This window comes from Mandrillus leucophaeus, unplaced genomic scaffold (assembly GCF_000951045.1).
Source record: "Mandrillus leucophaeus isolate KB7577 unplaced genomic scaffold, Mleu.le_1.0 Scaffold97, whole genome shotgun sequence".
NCBI lineage: Eukaryota > Metazoa > Chordata > Mammalia > Primates > Cercopithecidae > Mandrillus > Mandrillus leucophaeus.
Window position 1 is genome coordinate 2659236 of NW_012110585.1, and position 20435 is coordinate 2679670.

The 20435-nt window shown below is 44.6% G+C and overlaps 1 protein-coding gene across 2 annotated transcripts in view; it reads left to right on the forward strand.

Annotated features, from left to right (window-relative positions):
• MSRA (methionine sulfoxide reductase A) overlaps positions 1–20435 on the forward strand; it is a 349549-nt gene that overhangs the window by 192491 nt on the left and 136623 nt on the right. For both annotated transcript variants that reach the window (XM_011970737.1, XM_011970735.1), the window contains one exon: positions 14213–14317. In XM_011970737.1, the coding sequence (XP_011826127.1) occupies positions 14213–14317 (105 nt within the window). The remainder of the gene's footprint in view (positions 1–14212; positions 14318–20435) is intronic.

The following is a 20435-nucleotide window of genomic DNA, read 5'->3' on the forward strand; positions in this document are numbered from 1 at the left end:
ATAACTGATGCTTTTGGCACTGTCTAGGAGGCAAGGCCAAGACTTTCCTCAGACCACCGGCAGTATTTCAGTGTGGGTGTAAGTTATAAACACATCTGAAGGCTTGGTTCTTAGTTCCTTTGTTTTCAAAAATATTTAGACTAAAAATATACTTACATTTATTATTAATAGTTAGAGCCATGCTTCCTGGGCAATCCTGCCACATCATTCCTATGTAAGATATTTGTAAATAATTTACCATCCAAGTTGGGAGAATATGTTACTACCATATACACTTAAAAAGCAACTGTAATGTGGCTAATGTGCAAAACTAATAGGCCATTTTCGTTTTCTTAGATGACGTGAGGTAGCTCTCTGGCAAAAATGGTGCCAGCAGCCACAGTGTTTGAAGTGGCGAGCTTCCACAGGAGTGCCATTTCTTTTCTTTTTCTTTTTTCTTTTTGAATTTATGTTTATTTTTTATTTTATTTTTTTGAGATGGAATATCACTCTGTCTCCAGGCTGGAGTGCAGTGGCACGATCTCGGCTCACTGCAACCTCTGCCTCCCAGGTTCAAGCCATTCTCCTGCCTCAGCCTCTGGAGTAGCTGGGATTACAGACACCTGCCACCACGCTCAGCTAATTTTTGTATTTTTAGTAGAGACGGGGTTTTACCATGTTGGCCAGGGTGGTCTCGATCTCTTGACCTCATAATCTGTCCACCTCGGTCTCCCAGAGTGCTAGGATTACAGGCGTGAGCCACTGCGCCCAACCTTCTTTTTAATTTTTGTGTGTACATAGTAGGTCTATTTATGGGATATACAAGATGATAGGCGTATTATCTTATGTATCAAGGTAGTGGGTATATATATTTATGGGGTACATGAGCTGTTTTGATACAGGATGCACAGTGTGTAGGAATCACATCATGGAGAATGGGATCTGCATCCCCTCGAGCATTTATCCTTTGTGTTACAGACAATCCATTTATTTTCTTTTAGTTATTTTCAAATGTACAGTTAAATTATTGACTATAGTCACCCTGTTGTGCTGTCAGTTGGTATGGAGTGCCTTTTCTCATCTATCCCGTGGAGAGTTTAGAATAGTTTTTGAAGAATATGAAAAAATATTGGACTTGATTTCAAAGACCCCTTCTATTATCATGATTGTAGGGCCTCTCTAGTTGTCTTTTAACTCTAATGTGGAACACAGACACTTTTAGGAAAACCTACCCTTGCCAGCTTACCCGGAGAAACCTATCTTTGCTTGGAGAGCAGTCCACGTCGTTCTGTTTATACTAACCTAGATCCTACACATTTGAAAGCTTCTGGCGTCTCATAGTGAAGTTCTGCAATGCCATGGCTGATCATTATTAGTATATGGAGATGTAAGAACTAGCAATAATATCATAGATTTAATTACCACGGTAAGTTCCCAGAGTGCTTTGTGCTTTCCCCTTTATGGCTGTTATTGCTCTTAACCATCCTCTAAGATTGATGGGACAGATATTAGTATGCCCATTTTATCGATGAGCAGCCTGTGGCTAAGAGAAGTTAAGTGGCTTCTCTAGCAGATTATGCCCTCAAATGTAGGTCTTCGGACTCCAAAGTCGGTGCTATTTACCTGCCCATAGTGCCCCATGGCTTCAGCCTTCTTAAAAGCCATCGTGGAGGAGTGAGCAGGTCCCTAGAAGCACTGCCTGGACTGTGAGTAGGAGGGGGCAGAAGTTGACTTAATAAAGGCATGGATTTCTAGCAATTAGGATATCCCAATAGTGGCATGAACTACTTTGAGAAGTAGAGAGTGCCCTGTCTTGAAATGGTCCTGTGGAGGTCGGAGTGGGCTAAACTATATAGTATGCCATTTGGCTAGATGACCTTTCAGGTCCCTTACAATTCTGAGACTTTGTTTAAAAAAAAAAAAAAATCTTCTGTCCATTTCCTCCTTCATAGTTTAGCCACATACATCAAATGCCCAAGTTCATGGTTCCTTTCCCAACTTTGCATCAGAAGCACCCATGGGGCTTTGTGAGAATGCATATGCCAGGCCTGCCCCAGCTCTCCTGTATCGGAATTCCATTGGTGGGGTGGCAGGGGAGGTGTGAGAGTATGTTTCAGAATTCCACAAGGAATTCTAAGGTGTCAAATTGTGAACCACTCTTCTTGTGTAGCCCACTGACCACAAGGTACACATAGACCTCTTTTTAAACTTGATGGTATAATTCAGTAGCATCAAGGAATCATAGTTTCTCAGTCTGCAATGCCCTTGTTAGTAGTAAAAGGCCATTTAATCAACTGTATTGGTTCTCTTGGCTGCAAGGGTACCATGGTCCCTGCTTGACAGATGGGTTTTGCCCATATCTTATAATCCCTCCCTGTTTCATGGCAGAGTAGGAGTTTGGTGCCAATCTAGAAAATGGGCAGGGGTCCTTTCATACCCTTCCTATTCTGGAAAAATCCAGCTTGAAGGGTTAGGACTGGGTGCGAAGGCCAGCCTCTGTAATCAGCAGGTTGGATACAGAAACTAGGGAGTGGCTCATTGCTATCCTTGTTACCTGCTTCTACCTACTGGTTTTCTTTGTACCAGTTAGAAACCTCCAGTGCACGAAGAATTAGTGGTTGCCGTTGACTGCTTTCTTGAGAACTTTTCTTGATCAAGTAGTGAGCTGTATTTATGGCACTCCTCTGAGAGCATAATCTCTGAAGGATATGTCTGTATAAAATATACACCAGAGGATCATAAATTCTCCATCGTGTCTCCCCATGACGGGCCAACAAAAAAATTCACAATTGCTCCACCAGTATTTTTTTCTACTTTTCAATCAATAGGATGCTTTTTAAAGCTTACGTTTCTCGTCGGACACTTTATGTGACGAATGAGACAAAAGAAAAAAAAAGCCAAGATAAAATGACAGTATAGACACTCCTCAAATCCTATAATGAACTCCACAGGGCATCCAATTTTGATGTATTAGGATTTTTTTTTTTATAATGAGTACATTGTTGGAAATCACATTTTCTATCCGCAGGAGCGGAGATGAAACCGAGCTGACATCTTACCTCTTTGTAGGTAATTAGCAAGAGAAAAGTGGTGTTCTGAATCTCGTATGGGAAAAGGGGAGGTAGTATTCACCCACCCTCGCCCCTTTCTCCCTTCAAACACCTGGATCATTCTGTGTGCTCTTTGATTTGGTTGAACGGTTTGGATAAGTCTGGTTGGCAGGGAAAGGATGAGGGAGGTTGAAGAATGGTTATTATTTAAGGGAAAAAATTACTGTGTCTCCATCTCCCCTCCATCTTGCTTATAGGATAAATAAATTAAGTTGAGTCTTTTTATTTTGAAGAGCAGTTTCTTGCCTGACTCGGACTCCAGGCAATTCCCACGGCACAAGGGTTGTTCGTTGTCACCATCGTTACATTAGTCACGGTGGACTCCACAGTGCTCAGCACCGTGCATGGAGCTTAGCAGGGATTTGATCAGTTTTTATTAATTAATAAATAAAACAGTGCTGGCCCGTACAGTAAAGTATTCTGGTTGCATTAGTTGTGTCTAATACCTTTCTCTGCATAGTAGCCACGTCTGCTTTAGGATTTGCAGTGAGGTTTCTGTAGAATTCGGTGGTTAGGGACAGAGGGTTGGAGCACAGTGTGCATGTGGGAGTCCATCTAGGGACTGGTCATTGGCAGGTAAATGGCACTGGGGTCCATACAGATGCCCTCCGGATGAAGGATAAGTAAGTGGTGGGAAGATCCAGCACAAGGGCTCCTCCGGCCCATACGTCTTTATTAACTTCACTCACGTGCCCAGTCCTGGGACCTACAAAGGAGAGCCGCTGTCACTAAGCACACACTTGTAAGCACTGAGCACTCATGTGTTGCACCGCATGGGACTGATCCCAAGTGGAGTAAGACGGGGCGGCAGGGCCGGGTGTGGAGGGAGCACCACTGTTTGCATCTCCTCTCTGTGCCATTGCTGAACGCTGCCTGCTCCCTTCACCATCAGTCCTCTTCTGAGCCACCATGTGGGGTGCCCCAGGGGAGGTGACTCAGTGGAAGAGCCCTGCTCTGACAAAGTCAGTCTCACAGAATCGCACTGGCTGGGCTCTCTCCCTGCACAGTACCTCTTCCTGGGGTCCCCAGCTCAGAGAAGCCTCTTGGAGGAAGCAAGACTCAAGGGGACCCTGAGAGCAGGCAGGGCTTGGACTGTGGGTAGCCTGGGGCACTGCAGGCTGGGGACAGCAGGAGCTGGGGCGACCCTGAGGGCAGAGAGGGCTTGACGGGCGAGCCCTAGAGGCTGGGGACAGCAGGAGCTGGTGGTGGGTGTGAGGGGTTAGCCTGGCCTGGGGAAGGTGGGGGAAACCAGGTTGCTGTCATACCAGTGATGGGGGGCCCTGGTGGCCAGTCAAGGGCTCCTGTAGGCCCCAGGGAAGGGGACAGAGATGACAGGTGTGGAGGAGCAGCAGGGAGGAGGGCTTGCTGGCCTCTGGCTAGGCTTGTCCCTTGTGAGCTCTGAGTCCCTCGTGAGTCTCAGTCCCTCGTGAGCTCTGAGCCTTGGCTTTCCTGTCAGTATAGTGGACATAGGAGCATTCACCCCAGTGGCCAAGGGTGGCTGCAATGCTGACATGAGTCTGTGGATCTAGAAGTTTTGGGGGCACGGGACACTGTCTGAAGGCAGAGTCTGAGATTCCTGTCCCGTAGCATAGGATTGCAGCAGGGGCGCGCCATCCCTATGCGGGCCAGCTCAGCAGCTCCCATGGTAGCCAGGTGTGCGGGTAAGTTGCTGCGTGAGCCACTTTGTGGCTTTGCAGCAACAAAGATGAGCTGCTGCTTCCATTTGGATTCCTGCTCTTGCTTGGGATGCCCTCCCCGCCCCACGAGTCATCCACCGTGGCCACCTCCTCCGTGTGCATCTGACGTCCTGGTGTTCGTGTGACTGCTCAGGCGTGACTGCTTAGCGCCCACCAATGCTCTCCTCCAGGCGTCTGCATCTCTGAGCATCAGCCTGGGCCCCAGTCCAGCCTCCCCCACTTGATATTTGAATTATTTTGGACAAGCTTTTCTACTTCTCTGTGTGTCTGTTTCCGCCTCCAAAAATGGGAATATTACTAGTACGTGTTCAGGATTTTTACGAGGGTTAACTTCGTCCATACACGTCAAGAGCTTAGAAAAATGTGTGATGTTTAGTGAGTACTGTATGCTAGTGGATAGCTGACTATTACTAGGGAATCATCTACTGGACAGCGAAGAAAGGTCTGATGTGTCTCTCTTCCCCAGACTCCTCTTCAGTTGTACTGTAGGTCTCCATAAAGGGTTCATTTCCTGTTTCCTTCCTCCCCTCCTGTTTCCTCCCCTTCCCTCTCCTCCCTCCCTTTCCTTCCCCTCATTTCCTGCCCCTCTTCCTTGTTGCCATCTGGGGCTACATGTGTCTCCTGGTGACTGGGACACCAGGTGCTGGGACACAGGACAGCACAGGCTGAGAGCTGGCCACTCAAGGATCTGCAGGGCTGTAGACCAGTGGTTCACAACCCTTCCTTACCATTAAGAATCATCTTGGGCCAGACATGGTGGCTCATGCCTCTAATCCCAACACTTCAAGAGGCCGAGGTGGGAGGATCACCTGAAGTCAGGAGATTGAGACCAGCCTGGCCAACATGGTGAAACCCCATCTCTACTAAAAATACAAAAATTAGCTGGACATGGTGGCATGCATCTATAATCTTAGCTACTTAGGAGGCTGAGGCAGGAGAATTGCTTGAACCTGGGAGGCAGAGGTTTCAGTGAACCGAGATTGTAGTACTGCACTCCAGCCTGGGCAAGAGAGTGAGACTCCTCCATCTCTAAATGAATACATAAATAAAAACTTTAAAAAAAGAATCGTTTTGGGAAACTTTTAGACATAGATTCCCTGACCAAGGACATTGGGAACCAAGTCATAGTAGCAGTCAAATGATACTAGCAGTGCTGCCATGAGGAAAGGTGATACTGGCCGAGTTATTCTGCCTGTGCTGGGTCAGACTGTTCAAATGCCACCCGTGGAGTTTTGAGCTAATTGCCATGACAGTCCCCTGAGGTGGGTGCTATCAGTGTCCCCATTTTGCAGGTAAGGAAGTTAAAGCCCATAGAGGAAGGGGCTTTGCCAAGGTCACACAGCTGCTAAGTGACCAGGATGCCAACTCAGGCACTCTGGCTCCCAAGCTGAGTTCTTGAGCTCTCCACTCCATGCCCCTTTGGTCTGGGTGGTGCCCAGCCATCTGTCTAGACAGGCATCCTGCTGACTGCAATGTGGTAGTCTATGGCTGGTGGGGACGTGGGGGAACAGTGTGACCGACCTCCTTGCACAGGGCTCTCATTGCACCGTGGTCTAGAGCAGAGCCCAGTTCATATCGGAGGGGCACCCACTCGGCTGTGCTGTTTTTCAGGGAACCAGGTATTTGTCCTCCCCTAACCCTCCCCACAGCAGCACACAGAGTCCAGGAACCCTGAGCAATGGGACCGGGGCCGGGGAGGGCGGGGTGGGGGCTGTGTGCACAGGTCTTGCCTGTGGGCCTCAATTCTGTGCCTCTGGTATGAGAAAAACCTGGATTGAATAGAAAGACCTTCCCCCGAACTGGGAGGTTGCTGAGAGACCGAAAGAATGACTTGGACAAGGCCAGCTTGGCGATAGATGAGTTTATTAGAACCTACATGCCGGGCACTCCTGGGTGGCAGGACAACTCTAGAGATACATGCTGCTCCCATCTCCAAACTGCTTTTAAGCTAATTACTTGGCTCCTTGCCTACTGTGTTGGGGCGATGAGACTGCTTGTCTTGCTACATTCTCAGATACATTCCAGGGCATTGGGTTCTCAGGGACGTCTGCTCCTCAGCTGGACACCATGGCCTCAGCTCGACCTGACTTCAAGGCTCAAGCAGTGGATACACACCTTTAAGGAACCTGCTGGGGGACCATCACACTGCACTGCCTCTCCCATTTCCTATTTCTTGTCCCCACCAAACCTCCCCAGAAGGCACAGGCTCTGCTCTCATTCTTACTCTTTCCTTCTCACACAAAGAGCTGGGGATCTACACAGACCACGTGGGACTGGGCTGCTGGCCCAGTCACCCTTGGAGGCCCCCTTGTTTCATCTAGATGAGCCCTACCTGGGACCCCACGCAGGCTGAGCTGCTCTTGGTTCTGATGGCTCTGCTCGGCCTCCCTCCCAAATCTCTTGTACATGAGACCTGCCTCCCAACTTGGGGTGTCATTCTCAACTCCAGTCTGAGTTGCACATATGTTCGTTCCATGATGCTGGCCGCCCGTCCCGGCCTGTGGTCACTTGGCACCCCCTGGAGAGGTGGCCTTGTACTCTGGATCCGCAGCCCAGGCAGCAGTGGGAGCCTCTCCTCTAGCTCAGCCCCAGTGCCTCTGCCCTCTCCCGGGTCTCATGGACTCTGGCACAAAGGTTCTTGTCAGAGGAAGTCGTTGTCAGGGTGCCATGGGAAACAGCCTCTCCAGGGAGGCAAGATTCCAGCCTCAGCTCCTGCTGCTGGAGCCCCACTTCCGGAGGTGTCTTTCTGCCTGGATTAAACACTTGCTCATTAAACCTGGCTTAATAAGAAATTAGAAAAGAAAAATAATTAGAAAAATTCTGATTCTAAACTGGGTAATTGCATTTGAGAAATGCGATTTTTCCCTTTTGCCACTTCATCAAAAGAATGAGAATCTGGGCCTTTCTGGGGTGTGGATGAAGGCTGAGCTGCCGTCTCCAACAGAGGAAGCTCAGTCCCCAGACCAGCAGTGTACACAACGAGGCTTCTAGAATGAGTGAATAAATTGGAGTTAGACATTTACAGAGATAAAATTCAGTTTGATAAGAAGGAGGCCTCCTTAAATAATGTGTTTTCTCCTAGAGTTGAGTCCTAATGGGGGAGACATCCATTGTGAGGAAACACAAAAAGTTAATAACAATAACAATAGAAACCTCCTGTTTGTGTATGGAGAGCTTTACACTTCCCAGATACTTTCCCACAGATGACCTCATTTCATGTTTATTTTGTCACAGAGATATTTTATTCCCATCTAAAAAAGTAGGACACCCAGGATCACAGTCAAAAAGGTATTAAACTCTGTGTTGGAATGATGGTTTAAGCTACTTCTTGTGACTTCTATTCCAGTTTTTCCCCATGTCATCTCGGCTGATTAGAGAATAATTATGATAATACAACTGAGAATTATAGAAGATGTAGAGAATTACGTCCCATGTGCCAGACACTAATCCCCCAGTTTGCAGGTGAAGAAACTGTGCATAGAGTGGTTGGGTGGATAAAGGCCCCCTAGCATGGGTGGGGGTCCCGAGGAAAGGCATGGCTCATTTGCCAGGGAGCTGTGGTGTGGACCAGCTTTGCCTCCTGTCCCAGACCCCACCAAGGTCATGCAGCTGCCCAGCAGCAGAGCCAGGAGGCCAGCCCCGACAATCTGCTCCTCACCACTACCTGCTGACATCTCACCACAGCTCGCTGCCTCTCTCTTCTCATCTACTGCGTGGGCCAGTTCCCTACTCTCTTGTTCTTGTCCCAGCAGCCCAACAGTAGCAAAATCTAAATACCCTACCCTGGAAGAATCAAAGGTGACGTTTTCTCCATGGACAGGAAGCTATGCAGGAGGACTGTAAACACTGACTTATCTTGGATTCTCTTTAAAGGCATCTGGTTCCATGGATGACTTAGCTTCCACGTAGCTAGATGGCCCCAGAATGCCTGATTTTCCTGGCCCCAGGTCATGCCCTTATGTCTCCTCTTGGATTGCATGCTTCGTCTTGAAAGGAATGGCTGCCTTTAATCAACTCCTCTGCATTTGTTCATCTTCCTCTGGGGCTGCGGGGTAAGGCAGTGGAGGGAGATGCTTAGAGAGGACATCATCCTTTTCATTTTTTCTTTCAAAATATTTTTGAACAACAATGTTAAAGCCCCTGTAATGCTGCTGTGAATTGTTAACAAGCATGTTTGCACGTCACATCTATCATGCTATTTGCGCGATGCTATGTGAAGACACGGCTTGAAGTATTTTTAAGATCTGGCCTTTTTATCTGTGGAAGCACAAGAAAGTATTTGCAGATTGGTCTCTGGAATGAAATTAGCCTAGCACGTCGTCTGGTTCCTGTAAAGTGTGGGTATTTCTGTAAGTGGTTCTGAGTCCCTTAATCCTTTTGATCATTTGCACTGTGTATTTTTACACAGGTTCTTTTACTTTGGAGAAATAAAGTAAAGAAACTTAAAGGTGAGTTTGGCAAGAGCATCACTGTGCTGTTTGTCAAGGCAAATGAATCTTGAATTTGAATGGTAGTAGTTTCTCTTAAACAACCAAGCTTTTTTAAACCTCTCCACAAATAATGTCAGTGGCAGATTATGTCTGAAAGTGTTTGCTGGCGAGTGGAAATCTTCCCTGACCCCATATTGCTGTCATGAAAGAAGAGCCTAATCCCATAAAATATTCTTGACAGCCTCGTGTCAATTACCACACAGCTGTGATTTCTCATCTGGGTCACAGCCTGTGTAACATTTGCCATCACTTAATGGCTTCAGGTTTCTCCATTCAGAAGCTCAGGTCACAGTAGGAGATTGAGCTTCATCTCTGGTTGAAACCTGGTTGGCTTATGACTGAATCCTCCTACCTCCTCACTGTTGTGTGAAAAAACTTGTAGGGAGACCTTGATTTCCTCTTCTGTTTAATGGGGACCGTATCTCTCTTGTAAAATCATTGTGAGCAATGTTTGTATGTCTGTGTTCACAGCAGCATTATTTGCAGTGCAAAAAGGTAGAGGCAACCCACATGTTCATTGATGGATGAATGGATAAACAAACAAAATACACCCAATGGAATATTACTCAACCCTAAAAAGGAAGAAAATTCAGACACATGCTACAGTATGGATGAATCTTGAACACATTATGCCAAGTTAAATAAGATATTCACAAAAAGACAAATGCTGTATGATTCCACTTATAGGAGGTCCCTAGGGAAGTCAAATCCATAGAGACAAGAAAGTAGAAAGGGGGTTGCCAGGGTCCAGGGAGAGGGGGAATGGGGAGTTAGTATTTAATGGGTAGAGAATATCAGTTTTGCGAAATGAAAAGAGTTCTGAAACTGGATGATAGTGATGATTGCACAACATTGTGAAAGTACTTAATCTGATGGTAAATTTTATGTTATGTTCATTTTATCAAAATGGGAAAAAATTATGAGCATTAAATGGCATCAAGTAGATAAGTGGCTACCATATCATTGTTGTTCACTAAATAGTAAAGTAACAGCTTTCACTATGTGTACGATAGTAAAATATGTGGTATTTTAATGGTTCTGTGAAACTTCATCTTATGAGTATACCACATTTGTTTCCCTTTGTTTGGCTTGTGTATTTCTTATAGTATTCTACCATGGTAATAATGACAGTGAATTTTTTTTTGCATGTGTATATCTTTTCTATTATTTGAAGTTATACCTTTGAGATGGATTTCCTGGATCACTTAATCAAGGCAAATGAGCATCTCTGTGGCTCTTGCTACGTATACCCATGGGGTTTCAGAACAGATTTAGTGATTTTACCCTGTCACTAGCCAAGTAAGGGCACCATTTCATTGTATCCTCAACAGCACTAAGATGCTTCTAAGCAGTTTTATTAAATAAAATAAGAGCTAATATGTTAGTGTTTTAATATGCATTTATTTACTTTCATTTTGATCACTAAAAATGTTGACATTTTGCATGTCTCAATTTACATGTGTTTCTTCACATAGGAAGAAATAGCCTGTTTACATCTTTTGCTTATATTTCAGTGTGGTTTCAATGTTTCTCATGCCAAATATATCTATCATGTTGATAACATATTACCATTTTTAATATTCAGAGATTTTTAGTTCTTATATAGTTGAATCACTTATTTAAACATTTCAAATTATAAAATAATACGTTAAACTAGAACAAAAGTAGTTTTACCATCACATTATTATGCTTCCTGTATCTTTTCCTCAAAGTCTCCACTGTCATTCTTTTCATATCTTTTAGCATAAAATCTGTTTAGATGCTGACTTGAATGACTACAGTATTTGAATTAAAATTATATGGACTAACCAATTAATAATAAAATATTAACATAGTAATTAATAGCCCAGTATAAAAGGACATGCCAATTAGAGCAAAGAAGAAATTAAAATTGCTAATAACCATGAAATTTATGTTTTACTTCACTAATAATATAAATTCATCCTAAATAAAACAATAGAATACTGTCTCCCAGCTATGAATTGCTAAGGATTAAAAACATTGTAATGGTGACTGAGACTGGCCTTCAAAAATGCTGCCAATGGAAAGAGAAAACTGGGTCAACTTTACTGAAAAGCAGTTTGGAACTAGGCATCAAGAAATTTAAAAATGTTTAGAAACATTGATTTAGAAATTCCATTTATATAACTAAGGCTTGAGGCAGCTTCAGAAGCATGGAAAAATATTTACATTTATGGATAAAAATATATTTCAGTCTGATTGCCTGATGACAAGGAGTGATTGAATAAGTAGCTGGACAACCATCTGATGGAGAGTTGTGTATTCATTATAGATGGTGTTTTCTAAAAGTTTTAATGACATGGGGAAATATTCCCGATATAATGGTAAGAGAGGAAAGCATGCTGTAATGAATGCAATGGAAGAAAGTGTGTGTGTGTGTGTGTGTGTGCGCGCGCGCGCGCGTGCGTGCACACATCTGGTAGGCACCCAGGAAGAGATTCATAAAATTTATTGATATTGCTTATGTGGCAGGGGTATAGGTGATTTGTATTTTCCTTTATCTTTCTTTTTTTTTTTTTGAGACGGAGTCTCGCTGTGTTACCCAGGATGCCAGGATGGAGTGCAGTGGTGTGATCTCAGCTCACTGCAACCTCCACCTCCCAGGTTCAAGTGATTCTCCTGCCTCAGCCTCCTGAGTAGCTGGGATTACAGGCACCCACCACCACACCTGGCTAATTTTTGTATTTTTAGTGGAGACGGGGTTTCACCACATTGGCCACGCTGGTCTTGAACTCCCAACCTCAAGTGATCCACCTGCCTTGGTCTCCCAAAATGGTAGGATTACAGGCTTGAGCTAATGCGCCTGGCCTGTATTTTCTTTTTTATACTTCCTCATATTTTCTAAGCTTCAATGTTATCTGCAAATACTGTTTCTACCATCAGAAGAAATTTAAATATTAATCAAAAGATCAAATTAAAGATAATGAATAGATTTCTTTTCTGGATTCATGTTCCAAATGTTCACCTTGCGCTCTTTCCTTCGATGTATTGGTTAGAGCCCTGGACCAGAAGTCAGAAGGTATGTTTTCTTTTTTCAGGTTATGGCCCAGAAATTCACTAGCTGTGTGACCTTGGGCGAATCTAACTTATTTGTGTCATGGTTTTTCAGTTTGTACAATAAGGATTTCTACTTTCCCTACCTGCAGCATTGGACAGTTGTGAGAATTAAAGTGAGATGACTGATATATTGGAAGACACTTTTGCAGATTAAGGTGCCAGTTCAGGGGATTCCCAAAACCACTCGCATGTTTGATAATTTGCTAGAAGGAGTCGCAGAACTCACTGAATGCTGTTATACTCATGGTTACAGTGTCTTACAGGGAAAGGTTGCAGCTCACAATTAGCTAAAGAAAGAGGCTGGGAGGGCTCCCAATGTTTCTGTTCTCTTCTCTCCTGAAGTCAGGATATGCTGACCTTCTGGTGTCTATGTGTAACAATATGCAGAATACCACCACCCAGAGAAGCTTGCCTGAGCTTCAATGTCCAGAGTTTTTATTGTGGCTCCATTGTGTAGGCGTGATTGATTGATTGATTGCCTATGTGGTTGAACTCAGTCCCCAGGTGTTCTGATACCATGTGATCCGAATTCACATGGTTGGTCTTTGTAGCATGGCCAACTCTCACCCTAAGACAATTGGAGGTAGCTGGTTCCATCCTGAGACCCAGTGTGCCCAGCATTGGATATGACACACGTTATCTTCCAGAAGCTGAGGACAAAAGTCCAGACCTCTCTTTGGGCAAGGCCAAGTTCTTTTGTTTTTGTTTTGTTTTGTTTTGTTTTGTTTTTTGTTTTGTTTGAGATAGGGTTTTGCTGTTTTTGCCCAGGCTGGAGTGCAGTGCTGCGATTGCAGCTCACTGCAACTTCCTTCTCCCAGGTTCAAGCAATTCTTGTGCCTCAGCCTCCCGAGTAGCTGGGATTACAGGTGTCTGGCACCACACCCAGTTAATTTTTTGTTTAGTAGAGACAGGGTTTCACCAGATTGGCCAGGCTAAGTCTCGAACTCCTGACCTCAGGTAATGCACCCTTCTCAGCCTCCCAAAGTTCTGGGATTACAGTGAACCACCGTGCCCGGCTGGCCAAATTCTTTACTACACATAAGGTGACTGTGATAAAAAAATTTATATAGCCAAGTGATCTTAGTATGGAGGGATCTCTTATTTGCCATGCTCTAGGACTGCAAAATAAGGAAGGACATGAATTTCACAGGTACAAGCAGTACTGCAAATACCCACCCCTGATCCACCAAACCTTCAGGACCACCACTGAGAACAGGCCTACAGAGGATCCTGCAAAGAGACATATGCCACCGTCATTGTTTACCATGGATATGAATTAGGCTGAGAAAACACTTACCACCCTACTGGGTATTTAAATCTGACCCTTGTCCCGGTGTTAACAGCACAGCGAGTATGTCCCTCCGTTAACTTACTGATCTCATGTGAACGAGTGATCATCCTGCTTTTTACAGGTTTCTCTCCCTGGCACCATCTCACTGTGGTGCAGCTGAGCTCACTACATAAAGCATGGAGTGATGATAAAAATAAATTGGCTCTTTCCCTTTGCAGAGTTTCAAATCTTGAGCGCTATGTCAGGGTGGATCCGTAAGATTTCCCAAGAGTGAGCTTAGAAACCTGAAAACCAGTGTTTGTTTTTTCATGAACTTAAAACAATTTATCAGAGCACAATGTAGAAGTCATCGCAGCAAGCTCACTAGAGGAGAACTGTATGCTTTTATGGAAAAAGAACCAGTAACAGAGCCTTGAGAGAGACTGTTAGCTAAAGTTTAATCATGCTTCCATTCTTCCTTCAGAGGGTAGAGTTTCAGCTTTTGACTGTTGGTTTTTTGTGAACAAAAAACTTGCAATAAATTGATGTTGTCAGTAAATTTCAGTTGTACGTTTTGTTTCTTCCAAGAAAAAACTGGCCATGCAGAAGTCGTCCGAGTGGTGTACCAGCCAGAACACATCAGTTTTGAGGAACTGCTCAAGGTCTTCTGGGAGAATCACGACCCGACCCAAGGTAGAGTGATGAGTGAGCCAGTATTTAATTATCTTACTAATTACAGCTGGGATAATTAGTGTTTGAGCTGCATGGAAGAGATGAACCTTGAAATCACACAGGAGCTCAAGAATATGATTGCAGACATTTATTGACGGAGGAGAGGAGGGGCTGGGGAGAAAAAGGGTGAGAGAATAAAGGCACAGCCACATTCAACGCCCCTGCCCCCCTTACAGCTGTCAGGGGTGGGAAAATTCCCACAGAGGAAGATGCCAGACAATAGCGATCCGTTCACCTTTGATTATTGCATGATTCCTCCTTAATGCAGTCTTTTGTCTACAAAATTAAAGTGTCTTTCCAGCAGCTCCAAAGTTTCCTGATTTACGGTTTCTTTATTTCTCTGAGTTTAGCCTTTCTCGTCTTTTGACGTTATCAGGTTTGATTTTTAAAAAAAAATGTCTGTGGTGATAAAGAACATACAGGTAAAATGCAGTATTCACTAGGTCCACAAATCTTGCTCATTTAAATATTTCATTTGTCCTCTTTAGAATTTGTTATGTGGAGATATTAATATATTTGGGCTATAAACAATGGTGGCTGGAAATTTTATTCAAATGCATACACAAGCAAAATATTCCATGTTGGCAAATATCATTGTAATATTCAATAATGAAGCAATTTCCAGGTTGCATCCCAGCAGGCTTACAGGCCCTGCTTTGCCAGTATGATGATCTGATATTATGCGGCTTATGAACTGAAAAGTCCTGTGCAATAGATGTGACTTTTCACAAACCCTCTTCATTTGGCAATCAGTCTATTTCACAAAAGTATTTTCCATTTGGTGTCAGATTTTTGTGTAGTGGATATGCATTGTTATTTCTTGATGAGTGAAGTTTTTCTCCAAATGTATATTGTGCTTCATGTTGGGCTCTTAATATGCCTGTAGCAGCACAGGTTGGTGGGTCCTGCGTGCTGGTTCTAGGAACCATCCTATTCCAGGGCGATTTGCCAGAGGGCAAAAGTCAGAGATGAGGCAAGAGCAGCAAAGTGACAAGCTGGAGCAGGGTGAGGCAGGTTCGGGATCCAGGCAGATCTCTCAGGGCAGGTGGAGGCCTAGAGGTCTGGGCCCAGGAAGGAGGCCAGGGGCAGGATTTCCATGACAACAAAGTCTGGTTTGACGTTGGGGAATGGGTACCTGGTGGAAGAGGGATGAAGTATGGGGCAGAGTAGGGAAAGAACCAGTAGGACAAGAACACTCTAATCAGAAGTTTCACTTGTCACCCTAGCTTGGGATATGGTACATATCATGTGGGAAGGCAGGTCCGTGGGCCTAGATTGCTTTGGTTCTGCAGGAAGCTCTGCAGTGAGGATCATAAATCAGGGTGGTGACAGCCAGTCACTTGTTCTGGTAAGTCATCAGTCCAGATGGAGCAGACGTTCAACCATTTGACTGTCAAAGTCAAGGGTCACAGGAAGATGATAAGACCTCCAAAATTATAAATAAAAACACATATCAGAGGTCCAAGCAAGGGCTGAAGTCATGGAGGTGACAGGTCTAGTCTGTGCCCTTTAACGTGGCCAACTGTAATGCCATGTCCTGATAGAATCTCCATAGGCTTAGGCCTGGCGGAATTGTAAAGAAGGCCAAGTCTGTTCTCAGCTTCTCTCTCCATACCTCTCTTAAATGCTTTCATTTAATCACATCTTCATTGATTAATTAGGTTGCTAATACCGGCCCCTGAATCTTGGGGGGAATACTACTGTGATGAGGGTTTGGGCTGGGGGGACTCACCTCTCTGTTCATCAGTTGCCCTTCCCTGGGCTCTGTGCTTGTAATGGTGGCATCTCTGGGATTAAAAAATATTTTCCAGATCTTCACATCATAGGTGGCAATATGAAGACCAAAATAAGGCAAGAGCATGCTTAAGGTTGTAGCGTGACCCAGTCTCCTCCACTAAATTCAGAGAACCACTCAACAACCACCCCAGGGCAATCTTGACTGCCTCAGGACCCCTCCAATCTATAGCCCCCATCCTTCTGCCTCTCTTGTGGACCATCTCCTTCCGCAGGTCAGTGGCCTCCCCCGAGATAAGGAAGAGGTAAGGAAGGGCAGGGGATGTTGGTTAGTTAAGGGAAGGGGTAGAGATCCTCCATCAGGAACGTCTACTCCACTGGCTTTGTTTTTCTTAATCTAGTTTGTTAGTTCCTATTACATGCAACAGTAGCAAAAATCCTTACTAATCTACCCATTCAATCCAAACAATCTTATGCTCATTATATTTGCCGGGTGCCCTTTCATTTTTTGTTTTTGTTTTTTATTATTATTTTTTTTGAGACTGAGTCTTACTCTGTTGCCTAAGCTGGAGTACAGTGGCGTGATCTCAGCTGACCGCAACCTCCACCTCCCAGGTTCCAGCAATTCCCCTGCCTCTGCCTCAGCCTCCCGAGTAGCTGGGATTACAGGTGTCTGGCACCACACCCAGTTAATTTTTTGTTTAGTAGAGACAGGGTTTCACCAGATTGGCCAGGCTAAGTCTCGAACTCCTGACCTCAGGTAATGCACCCTTCTCAGCCTCCCAAAGTTCTGGGATTACAGTGAACCACCGCGCCCGGCTGGCCAAATTCTTTACTACACATAAGGTGACTGTGATAAAAAAATTTATATAGCCAAGTGATCTTAGTATGGAGGGATCTCTTATTTGCCATGCTCTAGGACTGCAAAATAAGGAAGGACATGAATTTCACAGGTACAAGCAGTACTGCAAATACCCACCCCTGATCCACCAAACCTTCAGGACCACCACTGAGAACAGGCCTACAGAGGATCCTGCAAAGAGACATATGCCACCGTCATTGTTAACCATGGATATGAATTAGGCTGAGAAAACACTTACCACCCTACTGGGTATTTAAATCTGACCCTTGTCCCGGTGTTAACAGCACAGCGAGTATGTCCCTCCGTTAACTTACTGATCTCATGTGAACGAGTGATCATCCTGCTTTTTACAGGTTTCTCTCCCTGGCACCATCTCACTGTGGTGCAGCTGAGCTCACTACATAAAGCATGGAGTGATGATAAAAATAAATTGGCTCTTTCCCTTTGCAGAGTTTCAAATCTTGAGCGCTATGTCAGGGTGGATCCGTAAGATTTCCCAAGAGTGAGCTTAGAAACCTGAAAACCAGTGTTTGTTTTTTCATGAACTTAAAACAATTTATCAGAGCACAATGTAGAAGTCATCGCAGCAAGCTCACTAGAGGAGAACTGTATGCTTTTATGGAAAAAGAACCAGTAACAGAGCCTTAAGAGAGACTGTTAGCTAAAGTTTAATCATGCTTCCATTCTTCCTTCAGAGGGTAGAGTTTCAGCTTTTGACTGTTGGTTTTTTGTGAACAAAAAACTTGCAATAAATTGATGTTGTCAGTAAATTTCAGTTGTACGTTTTGTTTCTTCCAAGAAAAAACTGGCCATGCAGAAGTCGTCCGAGTGGTGTACCAGCCAGAACACATCAGTTTTGAGGAACTGCTCAAGGTCTTCTGGGAGAATCACGACCCGACCCAAGGTAGAGTGATGAGTGAGCCAGTATTTAATTATCTTACTAATTACAGCTGGGATAATTAGTGTTTGAGCTGCATGGAAGAGATGAACCTTGAAATCACACAGGAGCTCAAGAATATGATTGCAGACATTTATTGACGGAGGAGAGGAGGGGCTGGGGAGAAAAAGGGTGAGAGAATAAAGGCACAGCCACATTCAACGCCCCTGCCCCCCTTACAGCTGTCAGGGGTGGGAAAATTCCCACAGAGGAAGATGCCAGACAATAGCGATCCGTTCACCTTTGATTATTGCATGATTCCTCCTTAATGCAGTCTTTTGTCTACAAAATTAAAGTGTCTTTCCAGCAGCTCCAAAGTTTCCTGATTTACGGTTTCTTTATTTCTCTGAGTTTAGCCTTTCTCGTCTTTTGACGTTATCAGGTTTGATTTTTAAAAAAAAATGTCTGTGGTGATAAAGAACATACAGGTAAAATGCAGTATTCACTAGGTCCACAAATCTTGCTCATTTAAATATTTCATTTGTCCTCTTTAGAATTTGTTATGTGGAGATATTAATATATTTGGGCTATAAACAATGGTGGCTGGAAATTTTATTCAAATGCATACACAAGCAAAATATTCCATGTTGGCAAATATCATTGTAATATTCAATAATGAAGCAATTTCCAGGTTGCATCCCAGCAGGCTTACAGGCCCTGCTTTGCCAGTATGATGATCTGATATTATGCGGCTTATGAACTGAAAAGTCCTGTGCAATAGATGTGACTTTTCACAAACCCTCTTCATTTGGCAATCAGTCTATTTCACAAAAGTATTTTCCATTTGGTGTCAGATTTTTGTGTAGTGGATATGCATTGTTATTTCTTGATGAGTGAAGTTTTTCTCCAAATGTATATTGTGCTTCATGTTGGGCTCTTAATATGCCTGTAGCAGCACAGGTTGGTGGGTCCTGCGTGCTGGTTCTAGGAACCATCCTATTCCAGGGCGATTTGCCAGAGGGCAAAAGTCAGAGATGAGGCAAGAGCAGCAAAGTGACAAGCTGGAGCAGGGTGAGGCAGGTTCGGGATCCAGGCAGATCTCTCAGGGCAGGTGGAGGCCTAGAGGTCTGGGCCCAGGAAGGAGGCCAGGGGCAGGATTTCCATGACAACAAAGTCTGGTTTGACGTTGGGGAATGGGTACCTGGTGGAAGAGGGATGAAGTATGGGGCAGAGTAGGGAAAGAACCAGTAGGACAAGAACACTCTAATCAGAAGTTTCACTTGTCACCCTAGCTTGGGATATGGTACATATCATGTGGGAAGGCAGGTCCGTGGGCCTAGATTGCTTTGGTTCTGCAGGAAGCTCTGCAGTGAGGATCATAAATCAGGGTGGTGACAGCCAGTCACTTGTTCTGGTAAGTCATCAGTCCAGATGGAGCAGACGTTCAACCATTTGACTGTCAAAGTCAAGGGTCACAGGAAGATGATAAGACCTCCAAAATTATAAATAAAAACACATATCAGAGGTCCAAGCAAGGGCTGAAGTCATGGAGGTGACAGGTCTAGTCTGTGCCCTTTAATGTGGCCAACTGTAATGCCATGTCCTGATAGAATCTCCATAGGCTTAGGCCTGGCGGAATTGTAAAGAAGGCCAAGTCTGTTCTCAGCTTCTCTCTCCATACCTCTCTTAAATGCTTTCATTTAATCACATCTTCATTGATTAATTAGGTTGCTAATACCGGCCCCTGAATCTTGGGGGGAATACTACTGTGATGAGGGTTTGGGCTGGGAGGACTCACCTCTCTGTTCATCAGTTGCCCTTCCCTGGGCTCTGTGCTTGTAATGGTGGCATCTCTGGGATTAAAAAATATTTTCCAGATCTTCACATCATAGGTGGCAATATGAAGACCAAAATAAGGCAAGAGCATGCTTAAGGTTGTAGCGTGACCCAGTCTCCTCCACTAAATTCAGAGAACCACTCAACAACCACCCCAGGGCAATCTTGACTGCCTCAGGACCCCTCCAATCTATAGCCCCCATCCTTCTGCCTCTCTTGTGGACCATCTCCTTCCGCAGGTCAGTGGCCTCCCCCGAGATAAGGAAGAGGTAAGGAAGGGCAGGGGATGTTGGTTAGTTAAGGGAAGGGGTAGAGATCCTCCATCAGGAACATCTACTCCACTGGCTTTGTTTTTCTTAATCTAGTTTGTTAGTTTCTATTACATGCAACAGTAGCAAAAATCCTTACTAATCTACCCATTCAATCCAAACAATCTTATGCTCATTATATTTGCCGGGTGCCCTTTCATTTTTTGTTTTTGTTTTTTATTATTATTTTTTTTGAGACTGAGTCTTACTCTGTTGCCTAAGCTGGAGTACAGTGGCGTGATCTCAGCTGACCGCAACCTCCACCTCCCAGGTTCCAGCAATTCCCCTGCCTCTGCCTCAGCCTCCCGAGTAGCTGGGATTACAGATGCATGCCACCTTGCCCGGCTAATTTTTCATATTTGTAATAGAGTTGAGGTTTTACCATGTTGGCCAGGCTGGTCTTGAACTCTTGATCCACCCTCCTTGGCCTTCCAAAGTGCTGGGATTACAGGTGTGAGCCAC